Source organism: Hippopotamus amphibius, chromosome 11 (genome assembly GCF_030028045.1).
Source record: "Hippopotamus amphibius kiboko isolate mHipAmp2 chromosome 11, mHipAmp2.hap2, whole genome shotgun sequence".
Lineage (NCBI taxonomy): Eukaryota > Metazoa > Chordata > Mammalia > Artiodactyla > Hippopotamidae > Hippopotamus > Hippopotamus amphibius.
In genome coordinates this window covers 114,791,722-114,808,710 of record NC_080196.1, presented here as the reverse complement: position 1 = coordinate 114,808,710, position 16,989 = coordinate 114,791,722, and the positions used below count along the sequence as shown (strand labels likewise).

General features: G+C 60.9%; 1 protein-coding gene across 7 annotated transcripts in view; it reads right to left on the bottom strand.

The window, feature by feature from the left end:
• Nucleotides 1-208: 208 nt before the first annotated feature.
• Nucleotides 209-16,989, bottom strand: part of CTDP1 (CTD phosphatase subunit 1) — a 43,287-nt gene continuing 26,506 nt past the window's right edge. For 5 of the 7 annotated variants that reach the window (XM_057698467.1, XM_057698464.1, XM_057698470.1 and 2 more), the window contains 3 exons: nt 14,803-14,965; nt 6,126-6,307; nt 209-969 (listed from right to left, as the gene is read on the bottom strand). In XM_057698467.1, the coding sequence (XP_057554450.1) occupies nt 828-969; nt 6,126-6,307; nt 14,803-14,965 (487 nt within the window). In that variant the 3' untranslated portion in view covers nt 209-827. The remainder of the gene's footprint in view (nt 970-6,125; nt 6,308-14,802; nt 14,966-16,989) is intronic. The other 2 variants (XM_057698468.1, XM_057698471.1) reach the window with 2 other exon arrangements.

Sequence of the window (16,989 nt, the reverse complement as noted above, 5' to 3'; positions counted from 1 at the left end):
CCTAAAGCTGCGGTGCAGTAAGGGAGAGACTAACAGCCACCACCTGGCTTGAGAGGATCGTCTGCTTTTCTGATTCAACGTCCAAGGCTGTGGTCATTCTCGCGGGAATCTTCCCACGTCTTCTGTCCCACGAGCTCCCTGACCAGAACCAGCCAGGAGGCCCGCCCGCTCGGTGAGGGAACGGCGCAGAGGAGAAGGCTTACAAAAAGGACTTTTATTAAATGAAAGAAAAATCTGTTTGCTGGGTCACATATGAAACAGAAGGAGCCACAGGCTCCCGCGAGGGCAGTGCCCTCTGTCCCGGTGCCCGTGGGAGGGAGCTGGCGGTCCGGCTGCAGGGCTGCAGGGCCCCGGGGGCGGCCAGGGCTCCCAGGCCTGTCCTCGCTCAGCTGCCACACACGCCTAGGCACACCGCGCTTAAACTCCGTGCACACTCCGCATCCAGTCGTGAAAAGCGGGAAGATGCCGGGTTCCTGCTACGTCCCCTCTACGTCCTGCTGGACCCCCAGCCTCCACCCTAAGTAATATGCTGCGGTATTTACAGGGAAAGACACCCCCAAAGCCCCTCTTCCTGATAACAGACCAGACTCCCGTTCTGCTGTGCAGCTCCGTGGGCTCAACAAGGATCTTTGGCATGGCCCGCGCGCCCCGCAACGCCGTCCTCAAAAAGTAGGCTTTCCTGTAGTAAAAGTTTTAAAAACACCCATTTCTGCAAAATAATGTGTTTCTGCAGGTGGAGCTCTGCAAACAGGCACGTCCTCCTGGAGGAGAAGCAGCCCCTCGAGGACGGCCCCCGGGCGGAAGTGAGTCGCGTGCCCGCCCCGCGGTCACATGAGGTCGCCGAGCTCGGCCTCCAGCGCGGCCGCCATCTCATCCGCCTCCGAGCTGCCCCCCTCCTCGTCCTCGCAGCTGGACGCCCCGCTGGACTCGCTGGCCGCGTCCTCTTCGTTCAGCTTCCTCTTGTGGCCCCTGCAGAGGAAGCACACGCACCGTGAGATGCTCGCGCCGCACACACTCCCCTGCCCCTCGGCCGCCAGCCCTCGCGCCAGGAACAGCCCCGAGGGCACAGGCTGGGGACCAGGGCAGCCCCCTCCTCAGGCAGGTAACAGAATACCCCACAGCAGGTGAGGGGAGGGAGGGCCTGGGGGAGGGGGGTTCCAGGAGGAGAGGGAGGGGCGAGCGGCTGAAGCGGCACGGGCCGCTGGGAAGGGACACAGAGACAGCCGCCAGCAGACAGGTTTCTGTTTTACATTTAGGTCTATAAGATATACTTTGAGTTAATTTCTGAGTACATTTCTAATGCATGGGCTGAGTTTAATTACTTAGCATTTGGACAGCTAATTGTAGCACTAATTATGGAAAAGAAAACTTACGTTGTATAGAAATATATATTACCCCCCCCCACACACACCCAACTATGGTTTGGGGATATCTGAAGAGAAGAGACCCCCCAAAAGATGCCTCTCTTAGAGATGCAGTCACAGCACACGTGAGGCTGGGAAGATGACGTGCAAGACTGTCACGTCTGTGACCTAAGACCTAAGATACACAAAGGAGCTTTCACAAGAGATGAGGAACAACCTAATTGAGAGAAACCTCCCCAAACAGAAAAGGGCAACTGGCAAAAAAAAAGACAATAAACACTGAAAAAGACACCACTGCTTCATCTGAAAAGCAAACCAAGGTGCCCGTCAGCACGCACACCGCCCCCAGGCTGGCAGAGGTCAGGGGGGGCCGCGCCCGGGGGACGCCCACTTCCTGCCACCCAGCGCCCCCCCATGCGCGCGGCTGCCCGCCTGGCTCCGGCCCGCGCATCGGCACCCGAGGGCGCCCACCGGGTGTGAGCGCAGGGTCAGGAACACGGCATCAGGGTAAGAACCGCTGCCTGGCGTGATGAGGATATGCAAGGACCTGAGAGGAAGCAGTCCCTCTCACTCTGAAAAACAGGCAGTTATTAAACAAAGAGGAGACGCTTGATCTGATCCAGCAGTTTCCGCTACGCACCGCCCGGGAGCACCTGCCCTGCGGTGTGGAAGGCCGTCCAAGACCCCGAGGCAGAGAGACAGGCGGGGGTTGCAGTCATGACAGCATCGGAGGCTCTGCCGCTTCTTCAGAGAGATGCACGTGCCGGTCACTGTAACACGGCCCCCAGGCTCCCGGGCGTGTGAGCAGGTCAGGGCCGCAGGGTGAAAGGGCACGTTCCAAGGAAAAGTTACCCAGACCGCATCTGTGCAACTGGTTTTGAGAAGCGCGCAGGTGGGGCCCCCTTTGCTGAACCAGGAGGGCCCGGAGCTCCCGGCACGTGCTGGGGGGCGTTTACACGCCCAGTCCTCACGTCCCCGGGTCCGGCCACGTGCACACCCGACGCCGGGGGGTGCCCCGTCGGAGACGCCGCTCCTCCCCCACCCTCTGGTCTCTCCCCCAGTTCCGTCTTCCTGTGGCTCCGGGAACACATCGCATCGGCTCCTCCGAAGTCCCGTCTGTTCCTCTGATGGCTGATCTCCCTCTCGGGCAGCTTCTCTGGCCTCTTCTGTCCCGTCTGTGGATCTTTCTTGTCTCTCTGATGTCTCGTGATTCTTCTCGCTGGAAACTGGATGTTTCAGCTACTACGCTGTAGCCCCCGGGCTCTGGTCTCCTCACCTCCCAGGCTGCACGGTTCTGGTGAAGCGGCTGCACCCCCACCCCCCGCCCCCCGGAACAGCACAGCATCCCTGAGGTCCGGCCTCGGGCATATGCTCAGCGCGCGGAGAGAGGGAGGCGCACACAACTAGAACGATGCCCCCTCTCCTGGAGTCACGAGGGCCAGACATCGTCATGAAGTGCCGTGTGATGAGGGGCTGTGGGACAGCCTCTCACCACAGGCACCTCCCTCTGCAGTCAGAGGGCAACGTGAAGCAGCTGTCAGGTCAAGCGTGCACAGGCCTCCCGACCCGGCGATTCCACCTTCAGAAACGCACCTGGCGGATGAGCCTGCGCACGCAGGGCCTGGGGCACCGTGGTGCTCACCAGGGTGTTGTCGGCGACCGCAGATCAAACATCACAATACACAAATTGACGGGAGGTCACGTGTCCACGTAACAGAAGGACAGCTTCTCAGCCACTGCCTGGGGAGCATGGCACTGGCCCACGTGCCCAGGACGCAGCCACCCATGAACAGGCAGGGGGATAAACGGGGAATTTAGAGCCTGAACCAAGCACCTTGGTGCCAGGGCCACCAGCTGGCAGTGCAGGTGGAAGATGTCTGACGGCGACGCAGCAGCTGGGTGGAGGCGGAGGCCTGACGAGAGGCGGCCTGCGGACGGACTAAGCCCCAGCAGCAGAACTGGGCCTGCTCTCTGGCCACAAGCACCACCAGGGCTGCGTCTCCTCCATCGTCAGAGATGACAAATCTCCCAACGTATTAAAGACAACCTTGCCCAGGCGACCACCCGGTGCTGAGGACGCCTCCCATGCGTGAGCGCCTCTGTGCACCTCAGCACCTGTCTCCACGTGAGGGTGCGAGCCCCCGGCCAGCCCCGCGGCTCTCGTCTGGGCAAGTGTCGCCCACACAAATGCCGGATGTTTCACTCAGGGACTTACCTCAAGGAATGGAGGTGCCCCTCCAGCTGCTGTGCATGAAGGGGCCTTGACGTTTGTGCATTTGAGAGAAGAGTGACCCACTCTTGGTGGACGAGTGAAAGTCCCCCTCCCCTCCTTCCATGAGAAGTCACCTTCACGCTTCAGTGACGCTAAGATTCTGTAGAACAGCCTGGCCACGTGGGCCCAGCAGGACGTGCCACCCGCTGGGAGAGAAGCCCGATCCGCGACCCAGGCGCCACCACACGTGGCAAAGACCACGGATCGAAAGATTCCGCAGGCAAGAAACAAAACAAACTCCCAAAACATGTTTCACTTAATTTCAAATAAAAATGCTACTATGGGGAAAATTTCAACACATCTACACTTCTAGTTCAAGTGCTGGTTGACAAAAACAAAACAGAAGCAGAAAACCACATTTGCCGACTTCTATGCAGAGAAAGGGATGAACTTCCGAACCTGACCATGGGCCCGAGAGCCTGGCTCCTGGCCGGGCGCAGGGCGGGGCCCCCCGGGGTGCAGGGTGAAGCCCCCCCACAGGGCGGGGTCCCCAGGCACAGGGCGGACAGCCCCCCACCCCCCAGTGCAGGGCGCACAGGAGGACACACAACAGCAGCCAGGCAGGCGGGGACGGGATGAGGGGGTCTCTGTGGCCACAGAGGAGGAAGCCCCAGAGGCAGGGATGGCGTCCGGATGGATTCTGGGCTTCGCCCTCATCACCTCAAACCCCCACACCACCGAGGTCAGGGCCCTACGCCACGACGTGACTCAGCGGGCACAGCGAAGACCGTGCAGAGACGCGGGGGTGCCCCCTGCCCGCCCCACGTCTGCCCAGAGTGGGCCCCGGAGCTGGACTCCTGGGCACCATGCCAGGGCCGAGAGCAGCCACGGCGGGTGCAGGCTACACACCTCTGGCCCTGACGGCTGCACCACACCACGGCAGGCACGGCTCTCTCAGCGTGGCCCTGAGCTGCTGCCCGGGCGGGCAGATGACTGGGGGGAGACACAGCAGGACGCTGGCCCCAGGGCTCCGGCCTGCCTCCCCAGGCTTAGAGAAGAGGCCTGGCGTCTTTCTTCTCATTTGGCAGAGGACACGGCATCAGGCGCCCAGACCAGCCCGCAGCACGGGAACCGGGGTTCTGGGCGCGGATGGCTCGGAGGGGCCCCGGCTCCCCACGGAAGCCTCGCGTGAGCTGAACACACAGCCGAGTGGGACACTCACACGAGGCTCGCCGTCCCCAGCGCGGACGTTAAAGTCCGCTCCTCGAACAGCTGCGCGACGCTCTCCCGCCGGAGCACAGGCGGCCGCCTCCTCCGAGAAGCTCCCACACACAGAACAGCGTGTGTCCTGCCTCCACGCGCTGCGGGGTTTCGGGCCCAACCTTGTTTTGTAACCGGGCTGCCTGAGGGAGCCACACTTTTTTTAAAAACATTAACGTGTGTGTCCCCTGCACCGGCAGGCGGATTCTTAACCACTGCGCCTCCGGGGAAGCCCCAAGAGCCACGCTTTTTACGTGTGCTGTCTGTTCCCCGACAGGACAGCCGACGTGTCAGGCCGGACAGGTCCCGGCGGAGGCAGAGTCTGCGGGGACGCAGGGCATGCGACAGGGACGGCGGGTCCTGAGAGGGAGGCAGGCGCGCGGGCCAGATGGCGGCGCCCGTCTCTGGGAGGACTGAGATGAGAGGCTTGGAAACAGGCAAAAATGGAGAAAACAAAGCAAACGAAAAAGTGAGGTAGTCATCTAATCAAGTAAAACAAAAAGATGTTCAGAAAAGAAAGCACAAGGACGCCCCGGAGGCCCCGTGGTTCAGGCTCTGTGCCTCACTGCAGGGCGCCCAGGTCTGATGCCCGGCTGGGGAGCTAGGATCCGGCAGGCTGTGGGGCCGAAACCAAACAAACGTCAATAAACACACAAGTCAATAAAATAACAAAGAAAGCACAATCCTACCGGCCTGCCTGATTCAGTAACACAAGCTGAGCAACCCTGAGAGCAGACCCTGGTGTCGACAGCTGCCTGCGGTCTGCCCCCGGCACACGCGTGAAGTCACGTGGGGTCAGGTCCTCACCGTGACCTGCTCTCTGAACACGCGAAACCGTGGGAGGACAAGCAGCCGCACAGGAGCCGCACACGCGCCGCACAGCGGGACACGGAGCGTGGGGCCGCCGTCCGTGGACACGCTGCTGCCGCCCGTGTCCCGTCCTGGGTCCCCCACACGGCAGCCCCGAGACGTGACCGGGGGCTCAGGCAGAACCCCCACCTACAGCAACGCTACGCACTCGGTGAAGGGGACGAGTGCCGCCTGCCTGGGTGGTACCTGAACCCTAAAAAGCCTGATAGGAATCCGTGCCACAAATGCAGGCTTCTGGAGCAGCTGGAGTGCGCTTCTATGTCTCAGGAAGGGGAGGGTGAGCCGTGGCCCCCGAGGACGGCCCGGACCCACGCCTCCAGGTGTCTCGGCCCCTCGCCGTGGCTCCGAAGACGCCCCCCGCGCGGCGCGCGGCGCGGCTCGGCTGGAGGAAGGGGCCGCGGTCGGGCGCCCGCCCTCACCTGGGCCCCCGGCCGTCCGCCGCGCTCCGCTCGCCGCCTGCTGACCTGAGCGTGGGCCCCCTGCGGGCCCCCGGGGCCTCGGGCTGCGCGGGCGGCGGCCGCCGCTCCTCCTCCTCCGCGTCGCCCGCCTTCCTCTTCTCGCTGTCGCTCTCGTCGCTGCCCTCTCCCAGGATGTCGTCCACCTGGCAAAGGCACACAGCAGCTTTCCCAGGGCTCCGCGCGTCGCCCCGCCCCGCAGACGCCCCGCCCCGCAGACGCCCCGCCCCCCGGGGACGGGCCGCGAGGCTCCGGCGCGGGGTCCGCACTTAGGCGGACGCGCTCACGCACGGCGCCGGGCGGCACGGACGAGGCCCGAGGCCCGTGGCGGGGCCGACGCAGGCGCAGGCTGTCGCGCCTCTGCGCCCGCCTCCCTGGGCCCCGGGCCCCGCGGCTGCGTCCAGGCCCGCCCGCGTGTTTCCCCTGACAGGCCTCAGGCCGCACTGCTCACGGACACGCCAAGCCAGGGCGGTCGGGGGCTGCGAAGAGGAAGGCAGCAGAGAGCGCCAGACAGGCCCACGTCCCCTGAACGCGGACCCGCCAGCACCCCTTTGCAGGAGGGAACAGAGACCCCACGCCCCGCCAGTCAGCATGAGCGCGCTCTCACGGCCTCCGACGGGGTCCCTGCTGAACAAGTCTGACCTGGGAAGCCGCCCCGTGTGTGAAACGAGGAGAGCTCTGCTGGCAGGCCTCTGTCCCCGGCTCCCAGCCAGAGCGCCCACCGCCCAGAACCTCCCGGATGACGGCAGCAGCCTTTGCCCAAACGAGGCGACCGCGGTGGACTCGGGCGTGGGGCTGGTTGCCCGGAAGACCAGCCTGAGCAGAAGCCTGGAACGTTCCGCCACCCCCCGCCCCACCCAAGGACGCCTCCCTAAAACCCTCAAAGCGCGGGGCGCGGGGGCTTCGGGGCAGGGGAGGGTGGCGCTCCCCAAGCCCACGGGGCGCTGCTGCTCAGGGCCCTCCCGACCTGCCGCCGGCCTGTCCCCGACCACGTCCCCGATTCCAAGGCTCCCGAGCGCTCGGACATGCGAGCGGGGGTGGGCGTGGGAACCACCAGGCGGCCGGCTGCTGAGAAGGACGCGTGACCACCCCTTGCGCCTGTGTCTGACGCGGGCGGCAGGGCCGCCGCGGCTTGAGCTGGTTGGAGCCGGGAAGGAGGCCGTGTCTGCCAAGCGGAGGCCGGCCGTGCGGGCTCCGGGCGTCCTGAGTTTCTCGGCTGCCGGCGGCAGCTGGGGGTGACGGCCTCCGAGCACAGCCAGGCGGGTGCTCCCGCACCCCGGTCAGCCGGGCCGGAGTGACCGTCCGCCAAATGCTCAGGGAATGACCCCCTGTGGTCCCACCAAACACCGACGGGAGGGCCGCGTGGCCGGAGAGGAAAAGGGCGGCCGTCGGGGGGTGAGGGAGGCCGCACCCACGCAGGCTTTCAGGCTTTTTGAACTTTAAAGTACGGGGACGTAACGGGGACGTAACGGCTACTTAAAGCTCAGAAAACATGCAGAGGAAGGAAGGCTGCCTGATGGACTTAACCCATGAGAACTCGGACTTCTTCCAACAAATCACCCAACAAATCACAAATTTCTAAGCAGGCCCTGAGTCGGGGGTGGAGGGTGCCCGTGAGGCCCAGAACCCGGGACCAGGGGTGCCCTCGGCACCCCCGCCCACACCCACAGCACATTCAGGGCCATGGCCCCTCGCGGGTGTGTGCCCTGCACGCCTGCTCCTCCCTGTGGCTCTACTGGGCCTGCTTCCCCGTGAGAGCCGTGGACCGGCAGTGCACGGCAGGGACGCCTCAGAGGAAGGCACCGGAAGTGGGACAGGCCAGGCGGGGGGACACCCCCACACAGAGCAGCGAGGACCAGCCACACCTTGCGTGCTCCGGCCAACGCCGACGTCTCTGAGCCCCTGTCTCCAGTTTCAGATCTATGGGCACGTAGTTCAGGAAGGGAGGCCATACACGGACCTCATGAGTTAAAACACGGCAAGACTGCAATCCACAGTTAAAGTGCTGGCTTTATCGCCGGGGCCACAAGATCTTTAAATGTAACATATCCTCTCGGGTTAAGCTAAAGGCACTTATCAAAACGCATCTAGTTTTATTAACTCTAACAAGTTATTGGCATTTACTCTTCACCGGAATATTTAGTTGGCTGTACTTTACTTTGATAAGCAAACCTATTATTTATTAAATTTTGCTCTGAAAATACTTAAGGCCTCTAACTCTGCATCCTATCTTTTCAAGGGAAAAGAAGGAATTAAAAAAGCCAGTCATCTTAGATCTGCCTGAAGCACACAACCGCAGCAGCTCCGACGTCAGGGCAACGCCGGCCTGGGCCGTGCGGCCCCCAGGAAGGGCTCCTGGCTGGGTGGCGTCAGCACCGGGACCAGCAGCCAGTGCAGGCTCCGCGGGCAGGAGGTCTGGCCTCACCTAAATCCCCTTGGAGTGTGCTCCCCCGCTGCTGCTCCCCTCTTGGAACTTTCTGGAAAAGTCACCCAGTGAGCCATTTACTTTATAAACGTTATTTTAAAAACACTTGTGTAAATACTTTGAAATCTCAAGGAACAACCTAAAAGCGAGCACGTGAAGAGAAGTACAAGCACTGAAATCTCTCAAACGAAGGGCGAGTACGAACGAATGTTCCCATCCACTGACTTGGAAGATGTGGGAGTGTGAAGAGCGAGTGAAACTCATCTCAGCTTCTGACCCACGGAGGTGAGGCGGTCGCGGGATGAAACAGGAGAAGAAAGGGAAACGGAGCGAGTCCAGGATGCGGGCGGCCGGGGGGCGGGTGCCACAGCGGACCCGGCCTCATCTCAGCCGCGGTCCCGGCACTTTCCTCTTCCCACAGCTCTGCTACTTTACCTGCAGAGAGGGAACCTGACACAGCGAGGGCCGTGCAGAGATCTACGCGCTGTAAAGGCTGGTGGAGACCGGAGAGCAACTGGAGGACAGCCGTGAGGCAGAGGAGAGGGCCGCGGGCAGACGCGCGCGCGGCTCTAAACGACTAACAGCACCGCCTGCAGAGGACGCCACTCAAAGGACCGCCTGCGTGAATTCTAAGCTCTGGCCTCAGGCAACACACCTCTATCAAGATAGCGATGATACCACCCGAAAGGTCTTCAGGCCGACACAAACGCATCTCTCTCCTGGCCAGAACAAACATCCCGGCCATCCTCCTTCTTGTGCTGCATTCTCACGAAATAAAACCAAATGCACTTCCAAACCTATTAAACTAGTTTCTCCGACGACGCTTTCCATGCTGCGGAAAAAGGGACCAGAAGGCAGCCGTGCACATACCCACGTCTAGCTAGTCTTCAAGCTTCCCGTGGGAAACACCCCGGCAGGCGGGTCCCAAGCCGCTCTCGGCGCTCAACGGTCCCCGCAGGCCGGGCCCTCTGGGAAACGAGGGACGGACTCTGACGTCACTGCTGGAATCCTAACATGTTGTTTTCACATGTCATCTTCGGTCTCAAGTCTCCTTCCTGAAGCCCAATGTGTGTTCTCTCAGAACACCTGGAGTTCACAGCAGTGACTGCAGGGCTCCGGCTGCCCGACGCCCACACTGACGGCACGGCGTTAGACACGTTGACTTTGCTGGAAACCGAGCTCTGGGAGTCTGTTCCCCACACGGAGCCTCGAGGCCTGGGGCACCTGCTCCACCCCAGGGCTAGGCTACCGTCCGGGGAGGAGAACCGACCTCGCTCTGATCTCCAGGCTGACCCGGCTGCAAAACAGAAGTGAGACCACACTGGGAGCCCGGCGAAGCGAGGGCCGCGGGTAGAAGGAGAAGGCGCAGCTGTCCTGACACACAGCACGCCGCCTCTGCAGACACGCACCGCTCACACAGCAGGCGCTAGGAACACCCGGCACCTGGCCTCACGTCAGCTCCGCGCAGCCCGTGCACGGTGAGGGGCAAGTCGGGGCGCCCCCGCCCGCCCGTGTCCCCTGAGCCGGCCTTTCCCACAGCGTCCATCCCAGGGGAGGAGGGGCCCGGACACTGTGACCGCCTTGGAGGAGGTCCCACAACTGGCCAAGCTGGTGTCTGCCATCAAGGGCAGTACACTCTTGTCTATCACCAAATTTGAGGTTTTCAGCCATTATTTCCCCAAGTACTTTTTCCATACTGATCTCTCCCTCTTTTCCACTTGGACAGAAACATTCAGCTTCTGATTTGAACCGGTGCCCTTGAGACTCTGACCCCGCGCCCAGTCTGCTTTCCTGCTGTTCCTCAGGTGACTGCTGTAGCCCCGTCTTCAAATTCTCCGAGTCCTTCCTCGGCACTCCCGTCCCTAGGGGTCCTCCTGGTGAATTTCAGCGCACCTGCCTGCCTGAGCACGTGTTCAGTTCTGACGTGTCCCTGGCGTTCCTCTTCGTGGTCAGCATTCCCTTCAAGGCTGTGCCTCTCCCGATGGCCACGGCCACGGCCGCTGCCGTAGTGCTGGTCTGACGGCCCCCACATCTGGGCTGCCCGGGTAGCCGCCTGCTGTCACTCTCTTGGGAATCACCCGTTCCTGTGTTCACATGTTGACTGTTAAGTCGTGCCCTGGACATCTTGAATACTACGTCCTGGAAGAACCTCTGGAGAACAGGGTTTTGTGTTTTAGCAGGTGACCAGGCCCGTCAGGCTAAGACGGAAAGTTCTGTCCTGCTGGCTGTGGACGGAGACGTGAGTTTCGTGTCTTTCCAGTCCGCCCCACACCCAGCAAAACTGGAGTCGACTCCTAACAAATATTCAAAGACGGGAAAAGTGGGAGGAGCAGAAATGGAGCTGGAAACCAAGGCAGCACACGGGAGACAGACAGACAGACACGCACATACGAGCAACCGCAGAGCGTGCGTCGCAGGAAGGCAGCAGAGGAGGGAGGGCGTGCCGTGTGCTCAGTGCGCCTGCAGCCGTGAGATGCAGCTGCTGTCAAGCAGGACCGCAGCAGAGTCCAACCCTGCGCTGGCCGTGGGGGCAGCGCCCCGGGCCACCGCGTCCACACGCCTGCTGTCCGTGCATGCCCACCTCCGCTCAGCCACCTCTTGCATGCCCGGCGTGTGCCGCCTCCCACCGCGTGCACCCCTGTGCGTCTCCAGCCGCCCTTCACCGCAGCTGCCGGGTAGACACCGAGCAGCAGACGCGGTGAGGACTTCCCACGCTTCTCTTGTGCGTCTGCCTGGTCCCGAAACCTCGTGCTGACAGAACTGATCACCAGCAAATCACGCTGTGAGAAGACGCCACGACCTCTGGGAAACAACCACGTTAAATGAGCCACGCGGGACGGCAGGCCACATCGGTCCTGCAAGGCGTCGTGATTTGGGGGAAGCATCACGAGCGTGCTACTGACCTGCCCTCAAGCGTGCTCTCCAGCCCTGCCAGACCCTGCGTGCGCCTGCCGCCCTCCCCCGACGCCGGTCTTCGTGCAGCTTCTGGGATACACTGGCTTCTTCTCAGTGTCTGGAAGCCCGTGGAGAATGCGCCCATTCTACTCAGAATGTAATCCTCACATGGCAGTTTGCCGCCAGCACAGAGCGGACCCGCGGTCGGGGCGCGAGAAGCGACTCTGCAGACGTCCCCGGGGCAGCAGAAAGGACCACGGCGGTGAGGGCAGCAGGCGAAACCTCTGCTCCTGTGCAGGGGTGGCCTCCCGGGGTCAAGGGGCCACCGCTGGACACTGTGGTTACTTCATACCAAAGCCTTTAACCCACCAGACAGCAAACCTGTGTCGGAGGCCTCAGTTTCCCCAGTGAAATGTGTTATTTGTCCACAGATGGGGAGTGAGACAGGACCTCGATGTGCTGCCAGACGGCACTCACTGGTCCACAAAGACCTACGTGTCAACAGAGGCAAGGCAGCCCCAGCCTATAAAATAAAGTCCATCATCTCCTCCTTGGCTGGCACTGCGCACACACACAGGCCGCACCCTCACGGCTTCCGCCTGAACCACGGCAGGCGCAGTGTCGCTGGGCGCTCTACTCCGCAAACAGCCTTTCCGTGTCAACCAAAATACACAAACATAATCATATGGCATCAACAGGACAAAACAGCGGTAGTCACACTAGATGTGCATAGGCTTTTACTTCTTCGGAAGAAGCAGCGAGGAGATCCGGCTCAGACCCTGGGTCTGCAAGACGCTGATCTGAGACGCCAGGCTGCGCGGCGCGCATCACAAGGACAGCGGCCGTCCTCACCAGGGTCAGGGAAGGCTGGACGACAGACACCTCGGGGCTGCAGATGTGCCTTCTGGTGGAAGGAGCTGAGACCCCGACGGCAGAGCGAGGGGGGCTGGGAATAAAGGCTCCAGGGTGCCGGGGGCTGGGAGAGGCCTGTGTGCTCAGGACACCCTGGCCGCAGAGCCCCCACGTGGTCCCCAGCGTTTACTCAGCACCGGTCCCAGGCCACCTGAGGGCCCCTGCTGGTGGAGTAAAACACAATGACAACAGGCTCAGAGCAGCGCCCGGGTGAGCACAGGCAGTGCCCTCCTCCCGCGCTCCTGTCCCGCTGAACTTTAAGAGGGGTGAGCACCTCTCTGGCCTCAGCCACCCGCTGTGGCTCCACGGGGCCCTCGCGTCCAGTGGGAAGCCCTGGGGACCACAGCCTGCTCTTCTCCAGGCAGCGCTGCAGGTGGTGGACACGGGCAGCCCCACTGACCACACCCAGCAGGCCCCCCTGCCCGGCTCTGACCCGCCTTGAATCCTAAAGCCCCGCACGGCCCCGCCCAGCTGTGCAGGAAAGATGGAGAGCCGGGTGCCTGCCCTCCTGGTCACCTGACACCCGGGCACTGACCGAGCGGTCTCACCGGAGTCGAGCAGGACTCCCTGAACACCGCTGGACACTGACTCTCGAGTCTCTCATTTATAAAACAACAGCTGTGGGCTCCCCTGGTGGTGCAGCGGTTAAGGATCTGCCTGCCAGTGCAGGGGACATGGGTTCGATCCTTGGTCCGGGAAGACCCCACCTGCCGTGGAGCAACTAAGCCCGTGTGCCACAACTACTGAGCCCACGTGCCACAACTGCTGAAGCCTGTGCACCTAGAGTCCATGCTCCACAACGAGAGGTCACTGCAATGAGAAGCCTGCACATTGCAATGAAGAGGAGCCCCCGCTCACTGCAATTAGAGAAAGCCTGTGCACACAGCAACGAAGACCCAATGCAGCCAATAAATAAATAAATTAAAAAAACCAAAACCACCCAAACAAAAAAAAACCCGATAGCTGTGTTCACGGGAATCCCAAGGCAAGGATTTCTCTCTCCTTCAAAACCTTTCTTTCTGAATAGCCAAATCTAAGGTTTTAAGACTAATTTTCATTTCTAAAAGAGAAATCGGGTTTCAGAGTGATGGAAAGTATATTTAACACTTTTATCTTGTATTAAGATTTCCTCTTTGACATGGAATAAACAAGTGACAAACTGACCCATCTCTCCGCAGGGGCCCAGCAGTGAACCCGCCCCGTCCACCCGGGAGGAACAGGCTGGAGGGGCAGGAGGAGGAGGAGGAGCGTGTCCAGCTGTTCCCACCACCCCCACTCCCCCAGCAGGCAGCTCCCCTCGTGTACAATAAGGAACATCCGAGATCAAGAAGACAGGTTTATGGATAAAGAAATTTTTCTAGGAGAAAACATTTTTAGGAATCAACCGCAGACATGCACTGGCTAAATGCTCAAAAAGGCAGAAAATGGCAAACAGGAATCCGGCATATCGAAAGCAGGTTTAAGCACCACAGGATAAATTATCATCTGCTGGTGATGGTCTGCATTCCTTGTAGGATTCTACACTGAATACAACATTTTTCTGCTACCGCTGGAAAGAAACTGAAACGCGCCTCCGTCCTCCGGGTGCTCCCTGGCGTCCCCGACACCGTGTGAACAGGCGAGTGGCTGTGGCGCGCCACCTGCCTCTACGACGGTGACCTGAGGGCCGGAGGACAGGGTTGTCCTGGCTGCAGCCCGGCTCCGTTTAGTGGGACGTGAGGTGTGGCTGCCACAGCGGTCCCTGCGTACAACGGGAGCCCCAGAATGAAGTCGCACAGGCCGGGGCCTCCCCTGAGGGGCCTGACCTACAACGGACAAGGGGCGTGCAGGCCCCGGGGTGGGCACGGGGCGCGCGGGACAAAGGGCAGGCTGACGGCACGCCTGCTGCTTCCCGCGCACGCCAGAGACAGACAACCGACCTGCAAAACCATCTGTAGTTCTGTTTTGGTCCTACGGAGAGTCCCCACTGTGTTTAATCTTCAACTCAAAAGGTGTTCTGCGTTCTACTGTCATCATTCCCACAATGAAGCATTTGAAAAAAAAACACCACTTCTGCCAACACTGCCTGAAACCTGTTAGTGGTGTAACAGCTAATTCCCAGTCACGATGTGGGTGTGTTTCCAAAACGTACGTGCACCGAGAGGGCAGCGGCTGGGTGCCTCGTCCTGGGCCCCTGAGCCCCGGGGACGTGGGGGCCACCCAAGCCCCGCCCCCACCCAACGCCAGGAGCCCCTTGTGAGCAACAGCCCAGACAGCGCCGGGGGCCCCGGGGCTCTCAGCTGGGATCAGAACCCTGTCTCCTGTGTGGCCGCCACACTGACGGCTCACTGCCTGCCGTCATCACCTCCTTCCCCACAACGTCCCACAGAGACCACGTGGCCACGCGCGGGGTGGGCGGGCGGGGCTCACCTCCTTGTCCATACTCTCCAGGTCCTCCCTGCACAGCGTGTACAGCGGCATGGTCTCCGACATGCTGGGCTGGCGCTTCCTCCTGGAAGGACCGGGCTGCTCTCCGTCTCGGCTCTCCGGCAGGTCCCCACCAAACAGCTGCTGCGGACGTGGCTGAACCGCTCTGAAAGGAAGTTCACAGGCTCCACGTGAGAAGCGTTGGTGTGAAATCACCTTTCCAGCCCTGAATCAGGTTCCTGACTCTCGGGACAGGTAAGCGCGCAGACACACAACACACACACACACACACACACACACACACACACACACACACACACACACAGGGTGCATCAGCTGTGAGAACACACGCCGTCTCGTGGACGGTAGCTACTCAGGCTTGATTAGGGTTTGTTTATGAAACCAAATCCCTGCTGGTCCAGCCAGGCTGCGTGCAGGTCAGGCGCGCCCTTTCTCAGGCTGAAAGTGAACACCTACTTCCTCTCATCAACAAAACGCACCGTTCAGCGCATCTGTCTGGTGGGACTCATTTGAGAACAGAGGGCAAAGGTGAAGAGAGATGGTGAACACTCGCCCAGAAACCGACCGGAGTGTTATTTATCCTCAAAGTAATGCCAAGCAGCCATAAGATTTAAAAAAACAAACCATTTCTATACCATCCAGGCTGTAAAAACAGAAACAATGTGGCACTGAATTTAAGAAACAGAACGCCCTGGCTGCAGTTAGAGTCCATCCGTCCAGAGGACAGAACGTTCAGGATTACCTGTGCGGTTTTATTCAACTATTAAATATTAACACGTATGATGAGCCAAGCTTCTGCGTCCAGGATGCTTCTCTCCTAGAGCCGAGCCCAGGCTCACGTGACAGTGACTGTCCTCTGAGGACCGTTCCTTTCTGTTCCACCTGGCACAGTTCCTAGAACCCCCCTCCCCCGCTGTCATCCCGCATTAGGTCCCAACACGTGTCAGTGCCTGTGACGCCTCAGAATTTAAGGGCTCTGTGAAGCGGGCAGCTGTGCCCTCCTCCAGAGCCAGCTGTGGGCACCTCACTGCCACCAGGAAACTGAAGACAGCGCAGTACAACCTCGTTACTTTGAAGAAAGATGGCGGTAATAAGGCTACATCACAAGACTGAAAGGAAGCCACTACACCAGGCCAACCACACACGACCCTATGGCGGTCAAGATTTCTGACCCAGAAATATGAAGGACCATCTAAAAACCGCCGACCCCCTGCTTGTTCCGAAGCCAGACTCTGCCCCCAGCCTCTCAACACTCCACCCGCCTCCACACACCCACACGTGCTGTGTTCTGTCCTGGGCAACTGGCTGCACTTCAGTCCACACCCACCACCCATCCCTTCAGGCCACACCCACCGCCCATCCCTTCAGGCCACACCCACCGCCCATCACTCGCCATCAGCTCCTACCACCCAAAGCTCCTCCTATGAATATGCAAAAACAGCAAAAGTATCTTTTTACTAAAAACAAACGTATGACAGTCTCCCTTCAGAATCAGAACGGGCAAGGTGAGAAGGTGCTCCCTCTACACAAAGAGGGCGGCCCGGGTGGGGGGGGCCGACGGGTCCTCAAGGCACCGGGGCCTGGGCGCGGGCTGAGCTGTGGGCTGGGGGCGGCCCCTGGCCCAGCCCGCAGGTGTGTAGGCTCTGCGCGCAAACACCTGAAAAGGCACGATTTTCTTCCCTGTGCAAGATGTTGAAAACTGGCCACCACTCGGGGGGCACCCACAGGATTCTGCTTCTTCCAGAGACACCGGGTGAGGCCAGAACCCCGTCCTGCGTCCCCACTGGACGGCAGGTCACACCGGGTGGAAGGAGGCTAAGCCAGAGAGTCGCAGAGAAGCAAACAAGCCACTCTTCTCGTCACGTTTCTTGTCGACCTGGGGAGGTCAGTCTTCATTAGAAAGGGGTGAACACGCAGTGGTTTATGGTTCTTTTAAGATGAAGGGAGGTGAGTGTTTTAAAGAAGTCTGGGTTTTACTCTCTAACCCGGTGAACAGCAGCGGACGAAGCCCGGACCGGTGGCCAGAGGGCCGGCGGCAGCCGCTCGTCACGGCTCGCGCGCCTCCCGCAGACGGGGCAGGGCGGGGGGCAGCGAGGCGCCGTGGCTTGTGAACCGGCTCCGCGCCCAGCCGCGCCCAGCCCGCGGGGCCTCTCCGGTGCTTTCCGCTCG